Raw genomic sequence first — 24,198 nt, forward strand, 5'->3', positions numbered from 1 at the left:
CAACTTCCTGATTCGGTAGCTGGTTTATAACGTCGAACCTTGCAGGGATTAAATGAGGATCAAACGACCTCCAATTGACGAACCAAGCATTGGATTCCTGATGTTGAAATGTATCTAGGAAAACTCTAGCTCGGCCATCCGCCATCATTTGATTTTTCATGAAAATTGGTTCTTTAACACGTCTCGGGCACTTTCTGGCTCCAAAACGAGCTTTAACACTTCAAGAACGGGTCCAAATTGGGTCCTAAAATCCGACTCTCAATATCACTTCATTATGCTTAGAGACTATATCATTGTGCCTTAGTGCATGGTGCGTCTCTAGTGCGCAAATCGAATGTTGAAAGCGTACATAGTGAGCACCGGAAGGTCCCCAAGAACAAAGAACTCTAATTTAAGCTCAAAAATCAAGAGAATAGACTTGCACGACATGAAGCAAAAAGACCAATTGGGTACAATCTCCCCCATGCCTTGTGTGAGCGCTTCACAAGGCATGTATTTATAAATCCATCCGACTTGCATGTGTTAGGCATGCTGCCCCAACCTGAAGATGTTATACGACGTACAATCAATGCGACACTTGAAGCACAATCTATCCGGAAAGAAGCCAAGAGAAGTAAAAGAAATTTCAAATTCCGTACTTTTAATGGGATACGTGATGGAAAGACTGTTCTCGCTTTTATCAATTACTTTGATGATTATTTCCATCAAGAACAGTATGTTGTAAAAGACAAACTCAAGTGTGCCACTAACCATTTAGTGGACAGAGCATCACTATGGTGGACTGTTGTCTGCAAAAGTATTGATTGTCCTACTACTTGGGAGGCTTTTCAAAATAAATTTTTGTAGAATTTTCTTCCACCTCACTTCCACAAAAAAGCAATAAAACAGTGGGATCTTCTGCAACAAAGAGATCATGAGCCCATTTCACAATATATAAGCGTTTCTCGAATGCCTTATTGCAATTTCGAATGCTCAAAGATATACCTGAGGCGATCCATAAGCGCAAGTTTATGTTTGGTTTGCTTGGTTACTTCTATGCGGAGGTAAACATGTTCAAGCCAATGACTCTCGAGGATGCAATTTCTTTGGCCCATGATGCTGAAGACAAAATTCGAGGACGAGAGAAGTGACCACAACAATTTCCAACTAACGATAACTTCAGTACAAAGCAATTCAATTGTAACTTTCGAAGATTCAATCAAAATCGCTTTGTTTCATCTTCTTTCCGTAAATCTTGGACACAACCCCCTGCTTTGCCATTCAACACAAATCCAAATCCTAAGCCATCTTTCCAGCCGAATCCCAACATACCTAAACTCCTAGCTATTACCAATAATGTTTCCAAAGCCAAACCCATAGTTTACTACAAGTGCCATCAACCTGGACATCTAGCGGTGAATTGTCAATCCAAAAAGCCAATTGTTCACATCAACTACTTGGGAGTGACTAAAGATGAAGACCATGAAGAAATGCCCAATTTCACAAAAGATGATGACGATATCGGTACTACATCAGATACTTTACTTGGTATACCAAATCCTCATTCTGCATAAACGATGAAATGTCTTGTGCATGGTAGAGAAAAGATTGTTTTACATGATGATGGGAGTACACACGATTTTATTTCTGCAAAATTGGTCAAAGAATTGAATTTACATATTGTTCAGACTCATTATCGCATCAAGGCTGCATTCTTAGGTACTAGATACAATGGAACACAAGTTCGTGACTTAGAAATTAAAATTGGCGATTATGTTGAGCACAAAAATTTCTTAGTTGTGCCTTTGCAATCTAATGACATTATATTAGGAATGCCTTAGCATCATAAATATAATCCCAATATAGATTATTCCACGCATTCAATGAAGATTCATTCTAATGGAAAACAAATCACATTACATGGTACGCACACTTTTGATATTTTTCCGTTGCTTACTCACACACATACTAAACATGCATTAAGAAAATATAGCAAATCCTATTTAGTATGGGTGAATGAAATTGAAGTTAAGAAAAATCAGATGCATCTTAGGCATGCACAATTTCTTTCATAATTTAAACATTGTTTTGCTACTGACTTACCACATGGCTTACCATCTACACATCCTGAAGATCATAAAATAGACTTAATTCCAGGTTCACAACCACCATATAAAGCACCTTATTGACATAATCAAATTGAACAGAAAGAAATTCAAACCCAAGTTGAAGAATTGTTAAACCGAGGACTCATTAGGCCCAGTAGTTCTCCTTTTGGTGCACATGTCCTATTAGTTAAAAAGAAAAATAACACCTATAGGATGTGCATTGATTATCGTGTCCTAAACAAGATCACTTTCAAGAATAGATATCCAATCCTTAGGGTAGACGACCTCATGGATAAACTACAAGGGGCCACAATATTTATGAAAAACCATCAAGTACGATTGGATACACCTGATATTATTTCAAAACTGCATTTAGAACTCAATTTAGACATTATGAATTCCTTGTTATGCCTTTTGGTCTAACTAATGCACCAGCCACATTCAGTGGTATAATGAATTGCATATTTTTAAAGCATCAGCATTGTGTCATTGTTTTCTTTGATGACATATTGGTTTTCAGTAAGAATGAGAACGAGCATTATGAACATTTATCCTTGGTTTTCAAATTATTAAAAGAGAATCAATTATATGCTAATCTTGAAAAGATTGAATTTTTCCAAACCCACATTGAATACTTAGGACATGTTTCATCTAATGGTATTAAAGTTGATCCTAAAAATATAGAAGCAATTTTGAATTGGTCAATATCTAAAAATATGCATGAATTACGTTCTTTCTTAGGTCTTTTTAGCTTTTACAGAAAATTTGTGAGAAATTTTTCATTGCTGGCATTACCTTTGACAAAATTATTAAAGAAAAGTATTGTATATCATTGGACTGAAAATCGGCAAAAGTCTTTTGATTTACTAAAACATGCCTTAACACATGCTCCTGTATTGCAAATACCTGACTTTAATAGACCATTCTTCCTAGTAGTCACTAACGCTAGTGGATCTGGAATAGGAGCTATCCTTATGTAAGATTCACATCCCATAGCCTACTTTAGCTGCAAACTTAAACCATTTGATCTCAAGTATTCTACCTATGATAAGGAATTGCTAGTTGTAGTACATGCTTTACGTCAATGGAAACACTATTTAATGGGATCTGAATTCTTGATCAAAACTAACCAACAAAGTATCAAACATCTCCTTAGTCAACCACAAATCTCTGACCGTCATATTAAATGGGCTGCTTTTATTCAAAGTTTCCACCCACTTATCCAATATCAACCCGGAAAAGAAAATGTTGTTGTCGATGCTTTGAGTAGAAGACCAACTATCCATAATATCTCTGTGATATCTTTTGATTCCCTTATCCCTATGAAAGATACCTATGATCAAGACCCCAATTTTCAATATGATTGGAATAAATTAATTACAAATAACTAGATTCCAATTGATTCATTGTCTTATGCTGATGGATTTATGTTTTATGAGAAACGGTTGTGTGTAATTGTTCTGTTTCGATCATTTGTGTTGCACGAAATTCATTGTCCCCAATACCAAGGCCATAGAGGTATTATTTCTACTTTTTGTACATTGGTTGAAGATTTTTACTGGCCACCCACAGATGGCTTTCTCCACTTCATCCTGGGATTCTGGAGTACCCAATCACTGCTACATCATCCACGAAAATAAGGATAAGGTGATCAGTGCAGGCTATGCTATTTGCAGCAGGTTGTTTTGTGTATTCTCTTGCGCAATTCCTAAAGACAAGGCATCTCTGTTCATGAGAGGAGTTTCACTTGACTTGATCCAATCCACAAAGGACAGGCTGGGTTTCTTTTCTGATCCAACAGCACTACTGTGAGTTCATGGGAGTGCTATCATCCTTGGACATTATCATGATGACAAAGTCTCACTTGGTTGCTTTCACCTTGTACTGTGATCACTGAGCTGATTGTAACCGATGTCAAAGAACACACAAGAAGATCTTCCAATCATAGATTTTGTGTGCAGCTTGCAAGGTGAGGTAAAGGGAGTGCTATCGCCATTTCTTGCTCCATTGTCCTTAAGAGCTACTAGTACTTTCTTTTAGAACGTCCTCATTTTCCTCCGCATTATGAGGTCGAGAAGGTACCCAAGAAAAACAGGTCATATAAAATATATCCATAACTGCATGATTATATCAGACTGCTCCGACCTTCCATACATTTTGTCAGTTGAGTATTTAACAAAATGTCAGATCGTGATAAAACGAGGACCACTCCCATATAATAAGCTTACTTGATCCTTGAAGCATTGTGAGGCAAGATAGAAGGATTAACACAAAGATGAAGGGGATCTCTTCATGGGTAGCCATGGCTACTTCTCCCGAAGCTTCAAATTCCTTCAAGAAGCATCAAGTAATTGAAAGTTGAAGCTCTCCCATGAATGCTTCCTACTTTTGATCTTCTCCAACCTCCAAAAGTGACCGTGATTCTACATTAACTAAGGCATTATGGAGCATTATGGGAGCATGAATTTGGGAAGCAAAGTCCATCCACCGATCATGGAAGAGCGATTGGAGCTTCTTGAGGAGGAATTGCATTCGGCTTATGCTTCTCACATTGATTCTTGAAGGCATCCTACATCAAGCTTACTACAATATACTCTTTTGATTCTTGGTCTCTCACTTTCTCATTTCCAATTGCCGAACGGAATCCACTTGTTGGAGAGACTTATGGATTGAATCTTGCCTTGTAATTAGAGTCTTTTCATTGAGTGAATGTTGTTCAACTAAAATAATTTGCTTACTTGCTCTTACCATTGCATGATGAATGCGATTTAGTCATGGGCAATTTGATCAGTAGTCCATGTTTGCCCCTAAAATTTCATTGTGATATGTTTGTTGATTTGATCATAAAGAGATAATTAAGCCATTGTAAAAGGGTAAGTTGGCATCTAATGAGTCATTGTACTACCAAGGTAAACCCTCTCCCACCCAATCCACATGCACTTCATGAAACGGCCCAAAGTTACCTTTTCTACATGCATTTAGAAAAAGCTACTAAATGGACTACCTTAATTAAAAATATTTGCCATGTATATATTGGTTGAGGAAAAAGATCGATGCCAAGCAAGGTGGCAAGACAAGAGTGAGTCATCCTCCCTTGCCACTAAAGATCGTGAAGGAGTGCACAACCCAGCCCAAGGGGAATTTTGCCCACCTCTCAATGATTCAGAGCCCAATACTTGTGTGTAGGTGTAGGTCCATTCAACAAAGAGCCCAAATCTTGAAGGAAATATACTTGGCACAAGGCAAATGAATTAGCAAGAGATGTTTGTTATGCTCTTGGGATGTATGCAATGCATGGGAGATGTATGTTATCTGAAATCTCCACTAAGATTACACACATAGGTTGACTCATTAATGCATGCCTCACATGGATGTACATGGTATTGATCATGTATTTTATGTTGATCATGACATTATATATTCTTTTCAGTCTTGAAGTATGCAAACAATGCAAATTTGAGTCAAGACAGTTAGTGCACTAGGTGTAGGAATTTCAAGATTGCTATAACAATCCATTTACATAAAATTTAGTGCTACTATTGAGCAAACACCATATAGCTCATCTCGAAGAGGATAAATTCCCTTCATTTTGGAAAAATTTTCTCCTCGATTGGAGCTACAATTGGGAAGATATTGCAGTTTTTGTGCACAAGGGTCCAGTGGGACGACAGGGTGTAGATAACCCCTATACAGCCACACAGAAAGTGAGCTACAAAAAAAGTTGAATTTTTTTTCGCATAAATTTTTTACATCATCTCATATAGAGCATTCCCCTTTTTTATTTAAATAAAAATTACCCTAATCGGAGTTACCTATCAAAAGTTACACTCATTTTACTAACAATGGGTGTAGTTGACTGCACCAAAAATGGCAAGAAACAGAGATAAGAGCAAGGCCCATGGTAACCTACAGAGAGATATTATTGGTGCTAGAGAGTCTATAGTCAAAGAGCCACAAGGGCATAACTTTGAGAGAGAGTCACTTGAATGGGGAGCCTTTAGCGCCCTTAATCAAACCCTATGCCAACATGAGACTGATGCTACAATGATGTCATACTTTTCTGCCACACAAAAGCATGGCCCCACGTATACCTACATGGGCCTCAAGGTTGCCAAGGAAAATCCTCTAGAAAAACAATAATGTTATAATTTTCTAATACACAAACGCATGCCCTCATGTATACCTACATGGGATTGTTTGATGCATTATTGTATATGTATTTGAATGTCAATGTGTATATCAAACCCTTCCATATTGTGAGAGGATCATGCATATACATGTCTATATGCAAGACTTTTATTTCATATGTTTTTGTTGGTTGTGATAGTGAACTTGGATTTTCCTCTAGTTTAAGTAGATTATTTGGCACATGGTTTGACTTCTATTGAAGCTTCCCAAATATTAAGTTGCAAATAACCACAAACTAAAAACTCTATCATTAAGGTATTGATTAGCTTTTTTCCATTTTTTGATGATTAATGTGCATGTTGTGGGACATTTGGACATGGGCATTAAGGTGTTAACACTCATTTCTCATTCAAGACCAAAAGTCACAAAATACGATGTTTATAATCAAATAAACAAAACGAAAGGGGACTTAAGAGTGCTCAATTAATTACTTTAACTATGTGTGCACACATGTGCGTGTACATGCTATATATATAGTTCATTTGGGCATCCATGCATGTTGTGTATGAGATTGCATGTGTATGTGCACTTATGGCTATGTTTCTTTGCATGATATAGAATGCATAGAAACATGCCCCAACACACTTCACATGTGTAAGGACTGCTACTCAAAATATTCCCAATGCAAACCCCACAAACCGACACACATATACACACTTACCCTCAACATACAAGTGCACACACATGGAAAGTTATTTCCCAACATAAAGTACATGGTACATATGTACATAAACCTTCACTTTTGTGGGCAAAGATCTCTTGGGACATCTCACTTCTCATTAAATGGATACCACAATGTTAGCCACAAAAAAAACTTGATGCTAAATAACTTAGGGTGATGATGAGAACAAAGACGTTGAGTATAAAGGCCTTTGGCATAGCCTCACTCTAATTGAGCATGTCATTAAGTTTGTGATGGTGTCAATTGTATCATTGAAGGCAATGTAGCACACACTTTGGTTTGATATTCCAAGGAGCACTAAGATCTAATTTAATTGAGATATTGCAATGTGTCTTCATACTAGATGGAGAAAGTGTCTTAAACGAAGTAATCACTATGTTGCAAAGCTACTGCACAACGTAGTGATCCTTTTTTAAATTAAAAATTGTGAGACAATATTATTGATATTTCTAATATTTAAAAGTGCATCGTGTTTTTTCAATGGGGGAGGGGGTCCATGGATTAGCCCACCAAGAACACTTGGTCACACACTCATTTGGGAGGGGTACAATCAAAATGAGGCCTTCTTCATCGGTAGCTTAAAGCAAACTTTGAAGATCTGACTTTTTTTTTTCTAAATCTCTTCACTATTGCCAAGGACTCTCTTGCTATTTTGCCACACAACATAGGGGGTTTAAGTTGACTCGCTTCAACATCATCACCACATTCCTATTCCTCCACAGAGCTCTCAGAGTAACAATCCTAATGATGTGCCAAAGCTTCATGGTTTCTTCATCAATGGTGCCTTGGTCTCCAAAAAGTGCACCCTTCATTCAAGTCATGCCTTGATTCTTTTTCACACTACCTAGGCCATGGGACAACCCCAAAAGTTGTGGATAATTAGCTCATTTGCCTTGAAGCATAGTGGGCAAGTCTATTGTACCTTCATGAATTTGGCTATCCTATCCTTAGTTGCTATCTTCTTGGTGGAGATCTTCCATCCATAACAGTTTGTTGAGTTTGTTTGAAAGTGCGTATGCCAAAACCCTTCTAATTTTGCATCTCTGTGTTTTGTAGTGGGTTATAGGGATTTTTTTTTCCCACTCAACCTACACCTTCAAGAAGGTGTCATCCTCCTTTTCCTTGGTCTTTTTTCAGTCTAGTGCTATAGGGGTTATTTTGTCTTTGAATGCCATGGGGAATAGCCAGATGGGCTGAGTCAGTCAGAGATGCATCACCCCTCCTTTCTTGGGTAGGCACCCAATCAATGCTCTTGAGGGCATCCTTCCAATTCTTCAGTAGGGAATTAGCCAAGTTGATTGCTTGATCCTAAAATTAGCTCCTCAGTACATGACCATATCCCCAAAGAAAGTCTCTGCCCTTTTTTCAGAAGGTTTCCCAGCTTGTCTTTGAGAAGGCATTGGCTGTTGCAAAAATTGAGGCCGCAACATTGATGATTAGAGTTAAGAATAAATGATCCTCCCACTCACCCCTACAAGGAGCATGTGAACCCTCGCAGGCTTAGCCTCCACCTTTTCTAGCAACCAGTTGAACTTCTACTTCTAGCAACAACTGCATCCTCTTGATGTTGATCATCGAGCTTGAGCCAAGGGCTACTAGCCCTATCTCACAGATCTCCTTAGCTGAAAACTGTGGAATATTGAGCCATTAACACTTACCAAGGCCGGCTACTAGCCCTATCTCACAGATCTCCTTAGCTGAAAACTGTGGAATATTGAGCCATTAACACTTATCAAAGCCGTTTACATTGGAGAACATTCCATTGATCATCTTGCATGAGGGAGTGCCAAATCCCATCCATCCCAAGGTTGTCAAAATGAAATCCCATCTGATTTTGTCGTAAGCCTTTGCCCATGTCCATGTTCATTAGGACAAATTTGCCATCTGATTCCCTTTTCCACTAGTGGTTGCCTTGCTATTGCTTGCTTCTTCTCTCCTGGCTCCTTAGGGGGAGGGCTCTCCTTTCTTTCTGGGACCTTCTACATGGATTGGTTCTCAACCTCTTGTTCTTGCTTAGCAGCCCTATGTGGGCAATCCTTCGAAAGATAGTGGTAACAAGAATCAAGGGAAAAATGCAGACTTAACCTCAATTGTGATATCAAGGCCGTGGGCATCTTGTACTTCCAAGAACTTAGGTATTTCTTTCTGCCTGTCCCATAGGATATATGCTTTCTCATAGGATATATGCTTTCTTCTCTGCTCGAATGATGCTAGGTTCTATAATAGGTAGATACAAGATCTTACCCAAAGCTTCAACCAACACAAGCACTTCACTATTCATCCAATCAGGAAGGTCAAGAACGTAATCCACATCAAGCATTCATGGGCCAAGGTTCCTGCAAGAGAGAAAGCGAGGAGCATACACAAAGTTGCCTCAATAGCCCATTGTCGATCTTAGTATCCAATCCCTTTCTTGCTTACAGCCCACCAATGCAAAGAAGCAACCTCTTCCAATGAATCTGAACTGTTGCAATGTTGCCTTGCCCTTGCAAAATACGTAGAGAGAAACCATCTCCCAAACTCCTTCGATGGTATTCTCCCCAAAAAGAAGACAAACTAATTTCTCAACCGTAGTGATCCTCTTGCACAACTTCACAATAGAATTGCTTGATGCACATGTTTTGTCCCACACAACTTTAGCGTGCATGATATGATGAATAATCCTATGTGGTTAATTTGCATCATAAATGTGCATTTTTCACATAGTTTGTGAAATTACTGAATGTAATGGGCCAAAGTTGCGCACTATCATATCATTCAATAAATACCCCCCTCCATTTTCAATGAACTTCCCTTTTGCCCACAAAACACGAAGCAAGCCAAGCACAACCTCACATGCTTCACAAAGTCCACTAGTGGGCTTGGCAAGCACATCTAGCCAACTAAGCATTCATGCCTACAACTAACCATGTGCGCATGTTCTTGTACTAATAGGCAACCACTCTTAACATTACCTTGGAGATGTTTGTTGAGGATACGTATGGCATTTGGTTTTTGTGATGCAGTTAGAGAGAGAGAGAGAGAGAGAGAGAGAGAGTTATACTAACATCTACAAGAGGTCAAATCAGCCCTTGTGTAGCTTGATTTGATAGATCAAGTGTACAATAGACAAGAGGTCTGAAGACCAAATCTCATATCCTTATTTTTGTTATTCATACAATCAAATGTAAGGTCATCCACCAATGGGAATAAAATGAGAGCCCAAGCGTACATATTGAGAACCAAAATACTTAACCGTTGTGTGTGTGTGTGTGTGTGTGTGTGTGTTCAAGAGCGGGGGAGGGTGTGGTTTCTGAGAGGGAGAGAATTGCTAGGAATGTAAGCTCCACCCAAAAACCCAAGCTACAGATAGCATAGACATGACATAGTACTAGGAGCTAATAATGTAAGCTCCAGCTAGAAACCAATTATATTTAGTTATTGAAACAGTTTGACCCAAAAAAGATTCAAACCCATGGGTTCAAAGCTGCACAACCACTATAATACAATCGAGATGGACAAAGTACACATTAAAGGAATCCACATGTTCAAGCCTTTTCGTTCTGAGAAGAAGGATTTTTGTTTCCCCTAGAGCTAGATAGTTATGTCATTGACTGATAGGATGCTTGTCTGGATTGTCCTAAGTTGAGCTGATTAAAACCTGTCCACTATGGTATAGTAACTTGACCCCTTTATCTTAGGTGCGCCAATGTCCATCGGAGGATATGCAAACAATGTCAGAAACACGCAACCAAGACAGGCTGAAGTAACAGCACTCAACTGAAGGGAAGAGGGGCTTCAGCCACTCAATTGAAGGTAAGAGGGGCTTCAGGCCACTTGGCTGAAGGGAGAGAAGAGGCAATATTGCTATGACGAGCAATTGCCACACTTGATCAAACCAGTTCCACTGCAATGCCTGCAAGATGTGATACTCTCCCCATGCCATACGAGCTTGCGCCGACCCTTGCATACTGGGCACACTAAGAGCTTGCCTCCACGGCATATACACGGAGGCTTGCTCTTCACCCCCACAGCCAAGGCTTCTTTCAATAGTGAGCCTAAAACTCCTTTCTTTTGCATTTGCAGAATACTATCAACCCCTACAATACACTTACCCCTGACAACAATGGTTGGCACCACTGCTGTGCGCATGTCTAGCACATGCTTCAACTCTTCTGCATGATGGGGGTGCTCTGATATGCTCCTCTCATCGAAAGATGGACCAATGAGTGACCTAACAATGGCTCTCACCACATTGCAGTCCTCAAAACCTTGGGTATCAGATTCAGAACTAGTGGAGTAAAACACCAGATGGCTCCTCAGATCATCCTCTCTTCTTCCCCCTGTTGCTGTAGTTTTCCTGAGATCCCAGCTGCTTTGCCTGCTAATGGATGACTTCCTCTCTTCCGGAAGCTGCTTAATGTGATTGTCCTCACTGGAAACCTTGAAGAAGCACTCGCGCTCACCGCATGCCTCTGCAACCTTGCTTCCATCTGAACCAACTTGTGCAGCATCTACCTTCGTTGGAGATCTATGTGGTGGTGAAGTGTTGGAGCAGCTTCTTTGTAACGAATTCACCATGCATATAAAATTCCTCGGGCTATCTTCCATGCTTTTCACTGCATCCCATTCCTCTTCAGACAGTTGCTTGATGGCCTTTTCAAATGACTCTACAAGGTCAGGATCAAAAACAGGGGTTTCACCTTTGTCTGAACTTTGGTTAGATGTCTCAGAAGGTTGGTAAGCAACACCTCCCACATACTTGAAGCGTACGGACTTGGTATTTAGAAAGGGATCCACTGTGTGCTTCTTTGCTTCTGAAGATGAGTCAGGATCTTGAACAGTGCCGAGATTAGAATGACGCAAACCTGTTCTCATGCTGTCTGGTTGCTTCAATAATTGGCTATCTGGTAACCAGTCCTTGAGGCTTGCTGCAGTAGAGAAATCTGGGCTAGATGGAGAGCTCATGAGATCACCATCCTGTATCAACCTTGGACGGAAAATGATGGAGTCACTGCTGAAATCTCTTTCATCAGCAAAATTTCCCGTATGACTCGAATTGTCAGTAAAACTTCCAGCCCAGATTGCATTGTCAGTAAAGCTTTCAGTACAGTTCAGATTGTCAACAAAACTGTCAGCATGGCTTGATTTGTTGGTTAAACTCTTGACAAAATCTGAATTGTCTTGGTCATTCAAAATGTACTTAAAAGAAAGAGCCCTCTGCAGGTTATCAGAATTTCGCCCCGCAATGACTTCTCCAGCATCTCCGGCAAGGTGGACCGAAGCAGCCTTATCATACAATGGACAATCATTAGTTTTCTGCAGGCCATTTGACATAATTGGCTCTTTGGGGTCAAGTGCCTCTTTGTCTTGTGCAGCGAATAAGCTGGTCTCCCATTCTGGTGGTGGTGTTTTGCTCTTCCTCAATGGTACAGCAACATGAACATCACCTATGGTATAGATCGTGCTGAAAGACTTGGGCCTTGCTCTTCTATCCTCTGCTATCCTTTTTGCAAAACTGCCAGTGGCATCTTTACTACGATCATTCAACACATGCTTATCAATAATGTCACCATGTGCATTGAGAGAGAGATCTGCTTTTGCATCAGCTGTTTGAGAACTGGGTAAAACCTTAGCAGCTAATGGCTCTAAAGATGGTGAAGAGTAGAAATTTGCAGATTCAACCACAGCCAGTGATGTAGAGCCATCCTTATCATCATCAAGTCCTTGCATAAGTTCCCATGTATTGATGGTTTCAGGCTCCTTGTCATTCTCTGTATTCCGGATAGGGAGGCCAACTTTGAGGTCTGGCCGAGACTTTCTGGTAAGTTGATTGTGAGCTATCTTGCTCACTTTGTGCTGAGGATATTTACCTGGTCATCAATTGCAGAAAAACGTATAAGAAAAGCATACTTAAACCTAGACACAGCATGCTTAAACATAGACAAGTTCTAAGCATTCATGTTGAAGATATGTACCTAGTCACCTACTGCAGTAAAGATTATCGAAAAAAGACACTGCCGAATAGAAGTGGATGCTAAAAACCAGAACTGAGGCAACCTCACAAATCTCACAAACTATGTCTTTCTAGTAGATCCTAATCAGGAGAGAAACATTCTTGGTGAAACTCTGAGCACTCTGGACCAAGCACAGAAAAGCCAACAGACAAACAAATGCAAAAGGGTTTACCTAAAGATTTCCGCAACTCATCCTTATCGACTCCTTTCATTGATCCCACTGTCTTTAGAGAGCCATAGTTGGCAGAGAAAATGGCTGCTATGTAGCCACCATCTGTTGTCTTCAAGCTCCTATCAACTTGAGCAGCAAATCCCTTTGGGAGTACAGAGCCCCACGGATCTTTGGGCTTCCTGGCGGGGCTTTCCAGCTCCTTTGTGAGCGAACAACCCATTTAAAGCAAATCTTTAATCTCTAGGAAGTGAGAAATTCTTCCAACTGATCTGAAGTGAGAACTGTGCAACCACTTCCGATCCAATCAACTTTTCCTTATCTCTAACCAACTTGCCCTGTCTCCAACCTGACACGCCCCTCTTTCCTATCTATTTAAATCTATCAAGCCAAGCAGACAGATTGATTTCTTCTACTGGCTGCAATGGTCTTCTTTGAAATTGATTCCTTTTTCTGACTGCAATAGCCTTCTCTGACAGTCTGCTGGCTTCCCCTATTTTGGTGACCAGCTTGAAGATTATAGAATCTATCTCTGCACAGGAAGTAGGTTAGAAGGAATTGAAAGGCCCTGGCAGAAGAGTATCATCTTTTTTTGCAATTTGATTTCTTCTTCTTACTGCATAGCCTTCTATGACAGCCTGCTGCTGGCTTTCCCTGTTTTGGTGACCAGCTTGATGATTATACACGCACTAAAGACCCTGGCTGAATGATATTATCATCTTCGCAAATTTCTTCAGGACTTCATCAGTTGTTTTTAATCACTGCCTATGAATTTTGAAATCCAGAAGAGAGGGATTTTGCAGACAGGGCTTTCAGCTCCAGTCCCTGCTCTCTATCTGAAATAGAACTCTTTGATATTCACTTGTTTTTCTTTTCAGTGAAACCCTTTGATACTTGCTGGTTCTCCATGTCTATCACTGAAAACATAGAGACCGGAGCCTTCTCTGTTGAAGGTTTCGCCTACCCATTAATTGAGGTGGTAGGACAGGGGAGAGATACTGTTGGAGCTTCTATGAGGAAAGACATCTTTGACCAAACTGTGCAGTGTTTTCTTCCATGGCAGGGCCGCGCATGTTGACAAAGGTTTTTCTATGGAGCACCAGGTCTCCCTTGTACTTGCAAGAGCTGCCATCAGATACAAAGAAAAAAGGGGGCAGAAGCTTGTCTCAAAAGATATGAAGTGATGCAGACCTTCTCTCAGTAAAATCTACAGGTCAGGACATAGAATTGAACGAATGAAGCCAATGGATAAAAATAACACTAGCGAGAGAAAAGCAAGGTGAGAAAGAAGGTAGAAGATGATGATTAGTCAGGGTCCCTTTTGATAGAGATGGTGGGTTTCATATGATGAGAAGAGATAGATGGCTAGCTGAGAAGAGAAAGATGGTGGGTTTCATATGATGAGAAGAGATAGATGGCTAGCTGAGAAGGGTCACTCATGACTCACGAGCTATGGGCTCACAAAGCAGGGGAAAGAGGCCTATCATCATGACATGAAACTCACAAGATAAGAATCAGACAGACAGAAACTGAGAGAGAGAGAGAGAGAGAGGGAGGGAGAGAGAGAGTGTGTGTGTGTAATGAGACAAGACACCCTACTAGTGACTCGTGAGGCCACACATGTTTAATGAAAGCACCAATACATACACAACAGGACACACAAGTTGAACAATGAAGGCACAACCCTCGAACCCTTTGATTGGCCTGTCCCCACCATTAATGCAAACTTGAAAATTGTATTGAAAAAGAGATAATTGTGCAACATAGCTTTTTTCCAAGAAGCATAACCCTAGGCATATAGCATATATCATTTGGCAACCTGCCATAGCCTTTAGGTAATTCCATGTAGTAATGAGTCATAGGCCAGCTTTTATGGAGGGCAACTTGGATTCTTTTGTGAATATCATCGATGTCAATTTCACACAAAGATAATAACTCTTAAGCCAGTTCCATATCACTTGGGAGAGTCCATATAATTCGCCTAATAGGATTTCCTTCTAGGTGAATGTTGTTGGATGAGTGGGGGAGATGAATCATGATGACCTTCAACAAGTTCAAAATCTTTTTGTTAGCTTCACATCAAGGAAATAAATGTGCAATGGATTCTCTTTTTGAGGAATACCTTTGACATACCGCTAATCCTATGCCTAATTTATTTGCTTTTTTACTAGTCCATAGGGCCTTCAACAAGATTCACCACATCAGGCAACTCATCTTTGGTTGTATATAGCCAATCCAGAGGAGGGAGAAGTTGTACTCTCATTGGTGGGCTAACTAGTTTAAGTGCCATCTTTTGGTGGGTGCAAATATATACATAGCATGTGCTGAGCATGGGTGCAAAGAAAGATGGATCTTAAGGGCTAAAGTTTTTGAAAATCTTTCTCAAAAGTGTCTAAGAATTCTTTGAAATTAAATCTCTAGTTTTAGATTTAATCTGGCAAAATATGGAACATGGACTCAAAATCTTTAAATCTTCCTCAATGTGGTTGACAAGTATGGTGTTACTAACACTTATCTCTATGACAATTGATGTAAGGTGTTCATCTCAAGCCATATTTCATTGTGCAGATGTAGGTGGGAAGTCCATCAATTGAAATGAAGCACATGCATCCCACCCCCCCCCCCCCCCCCCCCCCCCCCAAAAAGAATGCATGTTCACATTTAGAGCTAGAAAAGCCAATGATTTCCACTCTCTCCATAAACAACCTAACCAAAGCACTCCTTTTAGTCTCAACTAAGCATTAACTCAAATTTTTTATAGGGAGTTAGAAGCTTTCATTGAAACACCTTCTTCACTTTGAAAGTAAACTATGAATTAGTGGGTACATGGAAGTTCATGAGCATTTGGGACTTCAAGGATCTTGAAATAGGTTTCTACACCAAATTGCAATATGTCTTTTGTCTCCAAGTACTAATCTTATTTTGCAAGTAATTAGTGGAAACTCATTGTGTCAAGTATCACTAGTAAGATTGATTATGTTGCAAAAGCTAGATGTGTTGCCATGCAATTGTTGGTTGGATTAACTCTTACACAAGAGTTCCATGTATGCTTAAGGAAAGAGGAGCGCATAACTAGATCAAAAGAAGTTGGTGTAGTTGGCCTTGAGGTGCTTTTGTGCATCTAGGTGATGAAAAGTACATTTCGTGAGCCATCTAGCTAAATGTAATGCACTTTTGTCTAAACTTGTCAATCCTTGCCAAATGATCAAAAGTAATACTCACAAACCACATGGTGGCCTTGCAAGGATGCCTCATATGTATTCCCTATGTAGCCACCAAACACAAATTAAAAGATGACCTCACATTTGATGTAATAAACTAAGAAATTTTGGCTTGAACAACTAGTCCAATGACGACCTCACAGCAATGTTTTGTTTTATGTTAGGTAAGTACTCACACTAGTAGAAATACCATCTCACATGCATTTCCATTTATTTTTAATGTATAGAACCTTAAAGAACAATAAGGGTTTGTAAGCCTAAGGTGCCATATCCTAGTTAATGAAAGGTAATACCCCAATATTGAACTTGCAACAAGCATGTATTATCATGACTAGTTATTTTTGTCTAATGATCAAGATCCTTAGATCAACTTTACACTTTGTGTTACTATTTGGAGCATCATGAAGTTGGTAACATTGGTGGAGGAGCTTTGTGAGACAGTCAATAGGATTGATGTTTAATTAACCTTTTTCATCATCCTCACACATTTGCAACTTGCATGAGATAGTTGATGAAATTGATGTTTAACTAACCTTTTCATCATCTCACCTATTTGCAACTTGCAACTCCTTATTGTATTGAACCCTCTCATACTAGCTGCATCAAATGCTTTCAGCATTGCATGAACTCCTCATTAAGAAGTCTAAACCCTAGTAGCTATGGTACCTCTTTAAGACAACCTATTCAAATGCCAAGTTGTGCTCAACCATTCATCATGATAAAGTCAATTTATTACTTGCCAATATCAATCTTCAAGGGTTTTTAAAAACCTTGGTGTGCACATGCAAATGTTTTTTCATCAAGGTAGCTTTAAATGTGGTGAAGTTGCATGTGTCTTTGATATGTAGCTAAGATAATATGTGATAAGGACTATGCTTTGTCTTGTACATAAGTTTTGTGCAATTTTTGCCAATAGCAATCCAAAGGGGTGTTTTTTACCTCAATATGTAAATGCAAGTGCATGTTCATCAAGGTGGCTTCAAAATGCAATAAGTTGCATATGCCTTCAATATGTAACAAAATTTGTATGGGTGAGGCCTATGCTCTGTTTTATGCAAAGGTTCATGCAAATTTTCCCATAATGCAATGGGATGACTATAAAATCAAGAGCCCCATGCATACCCATACTTGGAATGTAAATGTGTTGTGCTACTCCTTCCCAAACATGCTCAAATACTCATGAACGAGTGTAGTTGCACTAAACTACAATTTGCTCTATAGATGAGAGTTCTTGTTGGCTCTGACTCCAAAGGTCACTCCAGCAAGCAGTCAGGCATGCATTGCAAAAAAAAGTGTAAGCACTTTGATTAACTCAAAAGTAAAAGTAATTATGGCATCACAATGATGCAACATGGATTCAAGCCATCACTCTTTCTTTTTCTTGTCTTCACCATTTTCCTTTGACTTTTGGACTTGCTCTTACTTTTATAATGACAACCCACATGCCATAGCTTCATCACAACTTTCAACTTTTAAACTCCACTTCTCCCCAAAATCCTTTATCCTCATTCTTTGGACTCATGTGGGCACACACACTTTCCTTTGATGTAGCCTTGGATTTTCCAAAAAAAGAAGATTGGCTCACTAGGCTTTCCACATCCTTATGTGATGATCTTTTCTCCTCCAACTTTTTGTCTAGTAAGATACCTTGTAAATTTTTGGTGCTAGTAGATAGATAAGTTTTTATCCTTAGTTGTGACGCCTAAGTTCTTGAGGAAGAGACAAAAACATACTCTTGGGCTTGAAATACTAAATACTAAATACTAAATGTACCGAGATCATAATCACCCAAATCCCAATCAAATCCTTTCAAATGGTTGAAAGCTTCTACATCAACCCAGAATAGAAGGAGCAAGAGACTAAAGAGAGGATCTTCTGCCCCCAAGCAATGTGCATACCATTTATATGTTCATCAAACTCAAGAAAGTACAAGAAGCATGAGCATCTTTAGCATGTTTTGAGTTTAAGAAATGACAAAGGGGTACTTTTAGATGTAGTATGAGGCTTGTTACACACCTCCATGTGGCCATGGGGCACACAAATGGTGCCTATTTTGTGGGCACATAAATTTTAGGGGTGGTCATTGAGTACCCTTTACACACAGGAAGAGGACAACTTTTTAATACTAAAATGGAAGGCAAGCTTGTGTCCAATGGCCCTTACACAACCAATTAGTGTGAAAAGCATTTTTTAGCTTTTCTACTTTATTGATTGGATGAATTCATCATCTAGGGGCCCACCGAAAAGTGCATGGACAACTTGTGGGCAAGGAAGCTCCCCTTCCCAAATGCAAAAAAGAAAGCCAATGTGGGCCTATGTGTAAATGGGGTGTGTCCACCATGTAAAAGCAAGGTTTTCATTGGTTCCTTAATATATTGTCCCCACTATGTATAACCACTATAAGTAAGGATGGGAATTCAACAAACTTAGTATCTAAAGGATAGTCCTTGTTTTAGATCAAATCCCCACAACATATCCCAATCCACTTTTACCCTCCAATGAACCAATATCTTTTCTTTAACACAAGGAGTATTTATTTAAATGGTTGAGCTCTTAAAAGTGTCTTTTTCCTAAAGAACATAGTACATCATCTATCCCAATTCATGGTAGAGCTCACTATGGTCTTTATAACAAAAAGAAAACTTATCTCTCAAGGAAAATACATTCAACAAATTCTAAAATTATTGAGGAGATGATGCAAAAAAGAAATTTATGGTGTAAAAGCTCAGCTACATATAAATTAAGCTAAGTTTTGGTTTTGAAATACTCATTACAAATGCCAAAATAGTTATCCCCTCATACTATAGGAGTTTGGTTTTTATAACTATGTAGTATTGGCAAACATTTATGGAAGCCCTAGAGTGAAGAAAAAGCAGCTGCAATGCAATTGAATAATCCTCACCCACTTTTAAAGCTTTACATGGGGAAATGCCTCCAATATATGCCCATGTTGGTGCATTTGTTTATGATAATACAACTATCATAATCTATAGCTTGTTTAATTTGCTTCAACTTGACTTGGATGATCCTTATGTCTTTGAAAAATGTTTGATTTCCACCTCATGCTAGTAGATTTAAGCTCTAGAAAGAGGGACACTCCAAAAATAAGCTATATTAGTTGAGTCATGCAACTTGAACACTTGATATGAATTCTTAATTTATAAAAATACAATATTGTAATATCCTAATCGTGGACATAACTTCCAAAGCCTTGTTTGATGGAAACGTATATTGTTCTTCTTTGTCACATAAGGATACAAATGTTATTACAACTCTTCTGCATGCATCTATTATATTATATTTAGAGGTTTGGCAAACCTAACATTTAAGCACCAAAATGTTGTCATTAGGAATATTGAAAAGGTAAGAGGATGAATAGTGCGTGGTTGTCTAGAAAATCCATCTATCATCACCAAATAAAATGAAATCAATGATTTTTTTTTTTGGTTTTTTGCAAGATTGAAGGAAACTTTTGCCTAGTGAGATTTGGATGAGAGAGAGAGAGAGAGAGAGGCTTTTTTGGGGGGGCATTAGGGTATAGGCACAAATCATCTATTTATGTAGCATCATGTAATTACTTTAATAAACTTGCAAACTCCACACCTGAACTTGTAATGGGGATTCACAAAAGAGCATTACAAAGAAATGATACACAAGGCCTCTTCAACTATGTACAAGTTTCTCTCTACTATTGGTGGGGACAAGGGTAAATTTTTTGTGTATTATGATTCAAGGATACCTTTTAGTGGCAAAATCTTTATGTACTATCATAACATGATTCCTATATAAATCATGGGTACTTTGTTCTTTGGATTGTTTATTTTCTATATTAACAAAGGCTTGTCATACTAATGTAACATAATCATTGATACACAAACTTTGCTAAAAACACTTTTGTTGCATGGGTGAAAGCATGAAATATTGTCTAAACTATGTTTCTACAAAAAAAACTTCGTATTTCTTGGTACTAAATATTTGGTAAAACTTGTGAAGTTTATGTTTCATCAACAATGTGGCATTAATGAAGAATGTAGAGCTTGGCTACATCTTATTAACAAATGATAATCTTGTGAGTTCATTTTTATGTTACATAAAGGCATGTCTTTCACATTTCATATGATTTTAAACACTACAAATATGTTATATTATAATAAAGTGGAAAAATGCTTGTTTATTCATCCTCAAAATTTGAAAAAATGCCATGCCACATAATAGAGTAAGATTTTATTTGCCAATGGGGGTGTAGTTCAAGTGGTTTGAGAGTGTGGATGTGTACATGGATGTGCGAGCTCAAACCTTGGGTACACTTTAGATGCATCTTTCAAATTTCAAGCCTTTCTCAAAAAAAGAAAAAGAAAAGAAGAGGACTTCACATGGAATTTTTAAAGGTCAAAAGCATAGACATGACTTTTAGAGCCAAGTTGTCCAATTTTTGGTGAATGTTGTGCTACACAAGTGTAACAAGTAGGACAAAGATGTACTTTTGTTGTTTTAAGCGCTCTTTCAACTCACACATTTCATTGCTTGCCTCTCATATGACCACTTACGTGTGTCTCAACACTTGAAGTAGTGAATGAGCACATACCTTCGTCACTTTTGTGGTAGTCACTTACCAAGGCAAATTCTTGCTCACAATCCACAAACATGCTCCTGACATCATCCATGCTCTCACATCTAATGTTGCACTTGAGTAGAGAGGAGATATTGAAGAGGAAGCAAGAAGAAATAGAGAAGTAGAAGGCTTTGCGACCCTCATTCCTCACTCAACCTCATGCAATCCTTGCCAACCTCACCTCTCTAGGAGGGGAGAAGAATGATCAAAGTTTTACTCTCCAAGTTCCTGACTCTCACAATCTCACTCTCTCCTTCACTCCCTCACAAATAGCAAAGTGAAGCAAGAAGATAGGAGATGCAAAGTTTTCATCACTTATATGCATGTGCTTTAGGGTTTTCACACTCTTGGGCATACTCTCAGCATACTACCCTTTTTCCTAGCCTATGACCAATCTCTTCCCTTTGCATGCCTCTTCTACATGGTTCAAAACACTTCTGTAAATTGTTACCCAATAGTGCACCTTGTGTTGGCCTTGAAGATCTATGTAAAGTAATTATAATTTGCATGGAAGAGAGCCTAGCTCTCAATAATCATAACTTGAAAAGGATATTCTTCAAAAATTACAAGTGTTCCAAAAAATGATATGTGTCCTTGGGCAGCCTTCGAGACTTGCTTATTGTTCCCAATTGGCTAATCTTACAAACTTGAGGATTTTTCAAAATTTGATTACATTTACCTCCCTTCTATTTGAGTGCTAGTCCCATGGCACTCAACTTTGACAATGGGTGCTTTGCACCAAGGATGGCCATGAGGAAGTAGTACTATGGAGGAGTGGTGGAATTGTCGATGAGGAGGCACTAATTCTTGTTAAGGTGGCTCTTGGATGAGGGTGTTAGTCTTGTGGGCAAGTTGGAGTTATAGAAGAGGTGAGGGGTGGGAGAATGTTGGGTTGTCTTCATGGTCTTCCATGTATTTGTGGTCAACATGCACTCCTTGGGGGGGGGGGGGGGGGGGTGTGGCTACCTTATTGTGTTGTGAAGTGTGCATGTCAATGCAACTAGGAGATGAACAAATTCTAAGCAAGCTTGGAATGCCATCCCACACTTAAGAACCCTGTTGATGCAAAATTTTATTTTGTGATGCATATTTCATGGTGATAGTGATAACTGCCTATTTATAACTATTTTTACGTCATTTTTCATGCAAATTGGATGGCTTTAGCTTTGTAATATGCAATATTTTTCACAAAATTTAATTTAAAAAAAGTCATAAAGCCATATTTGATAAGGCTAAGATGGAGTTAGAAGTGGAGAGAGTTGGAATATTTTAGATGGAAAATTTAGGCAGTGAAAAATTAATAAGTGGTAGAAGGTAAATACAAGGATAGATTTTTTGTGGAAGCGGTAGACATTTTAGAGATAGAAGAGGATGCATGTAGAAGTTAGCATGTATGCATAGAATTTGTGTCAAGAAGTTGTGAGTAGGGTCAAAATGAGTCTAGAGATGTGGAAGGGTGCCAAAGAGAATTGGTTCTAGTGTGAAACTTGTAAATTTGAAGAAGGGGATAATCAAGAAGTTGAGGAGGGAGTGTCTTGTGAAGGAGGAGGTTAAGTAAGGGGAAAAAACACACAAAAAATGAGTACCATCATTCTTGGAGTATACTGATGATTTCTTGTAGCATTTGGCATGATATTTAGCATTGATTGACTGTAATCAATCACTTCTTCCGTTTCCTCTTTCATGATCCCTGTAGTGGGAGCTCACGTCATCCGCCAAGATCCATGGACTGCTTATTGCTTCAAGCATTTCAAGTGAGTACAAATGGCTATTTCTCACCTAGCCAATGCACCTTTGATCCTAGGGAGTGTATGAGCTTACCTTGATGCTCGAATGAGTAGCCTCCTCCCAAAAGCAAATTGGTAGCTCCACGATTCGAGATGCGAGCTCAAACAACCTCAAGCCTCCACCTCCAAGCTCCATCCCCATAGCCATGCATGAGACAAGAGAGGAGAAGAAAAAGAGAGGAGATGATGGAGAGCTTCTTCTCCAAGATCCCTTGCCCTCATATACTCACTCCCACACACCCTCACACTCCCTCTCTCAAGCACACACAAGTAAGCAAGAAGGAGAGAAGAAGAGAAGAAGAAGAAACCACTTTTGCTACACACCAAAGAATGAGCTTCTCATTCACTTTTTGGGTTTATATACAAGCCCTAAATCCCTTGGCTGCCCATCTTTTTTTTTACATGACCAGGCCTCTTGCCAATGTCCTCTTTTCCTATTACCTTCTAGTTGCCTTATCTCTTCACCTATGTCCATTTAGACTTTACAATTTGCACAGGAGTTCTTCCACGTTCTTTCTGAGCACCTTGCTAGAATATTCAATGCTCTCCCACGTTCTTTCTAAGCTTGCCTTCTCTTCCACTTTTCTCACCTAGGTAGAGTAAGCTTCTCTATTCACTTTTTGACTTGGGCTTCCTGGGTCTTCCTCTACTTCTTTTTGGGATGTGGTCCGTGACATGTCTATAACATTACCCCCCTCCTAGACGAGTGCTAGTCCTATGGCACTTGCGCGTTTGAGCTAATGAGGGTTCGGTGATTTGAAGGGTGATTGTGTGAGTCAATGGTGATGGGACCTCATGGGGGTTGGTCCTAAGGAGAAGTTGATCGCATGATTAACGTGGTGGAGGCCCAAAGTGAATTGAATGGATGACAGGGCCTCCGAAGTTGGTGGTTTGCATCATTTGTATTTACCTAAAAAGAAAAGAAGGTGCAATACTTGGGGGGGATGTGTCCACCTTACCGTGCGGTACATTGTGCTTATGCTAGTGGAATTTGGAGTTGGGTCGAACCAAGCCTGGGTGTTGTGCCACACTTGAGGACCTAGGTCTTGCCAACAGGGGTGCGGTGAGTGTGGCTTAGGGAGAGACATGTCTAACCATAGGCGAGGGTGACCTTGCTAGGTATGTCCTGCCCTTGAGTTGCCCTAAGTGTGATGTGGGGAATCAAAATGGGCTAGGGTTTAGGGACGAAGCCAGCCGATTGAAGCCACCAACGCACCTAACTTGAGGACCCCTAGGTGCAGTGACTATGGCCCACATGTAGTGAGATGATTTGGTCGCTTTCTCCTATGATTTCCTTCTCGTGATCTCTAATTTCTTTTCTCTTCTTTTCTCTTTTCGTTGTCTTTTCTTTTCTCCTCTTTCTTTTTCTTTTTTTATAAATATATTAAATTGATAGAAATCTAGCTAGGGGCTTAAGAGATTTGTTAAGGAATCTCTAGCTTTGCATGTATCCTTT

The 24,198-nt window shown here is 39.3% G+C and overlaps 1 protein-coding gene across 1 annotated transcript; it reads right to left on the minus strand.

The window, feature by feature from the left end:
- Positions 1-10,075: 10,075 nt before the first annotated feature.
- LOC148035721 (uncharacterized) lies at positions 10,076-14,659 on the minus strand. Its single transcript, XM_087677740.1, has 2 exons — positions 13,126-14,659; positions 10,076-12,809 (listed from the first exon to the last, which is right to left on the minus strand). The coding sequence occupies exons 1-2, from the start codon at positions 13,343-13,345 to the stop codon at positions 10,804-10,806; spliced, it is 2,226 nt and encodes a 741-aa protein (XP_087533866.1). The 5' UTR covers positions 13,346-14,659; the 3' UTR covers positions 10,076-10,803.
- Between the last annotated feature and the right edge of the window lie 9,539 nt (positions 14,660-24,198).

Source organism: Lygodium microphyllum, chromosome 5, assembly GCF_053477565.2.
Source record: "Lygodium microphyllum isolate KBCC chromosome 5, Lygodium_microphyllum_v1.1.10, whole genome shotgun sequence".
In the NCBI taxonomy this organism is placed as follows: domain Eukaryota; kingdom Viridiplantae; phylum Streptophyta; class Polypodiopsida; order Schizaeales; family Lygodiaceae; genus Lygodium; species Lygodium microphyllum.

What these genes read in the sequence shown, in the direction of transcription:
- LOC148035721 (XM_087677740.1), bottom strand. Translation starts at nt 13,345, where the DNA reads ATGGGTTGTTCGCTCACAAAGGAGCTGGAAAGCCCCGCCAGGAAGCCC. An exon ending in TGAGTTGCGGAAATCTTTAG is followed by an intron (nt 12,810 to 13,125) that starts GTAAACCCTTTT and finishes ATTGATGACCAG; the next exon opens with GTAAATATCCTCAGCACAAA.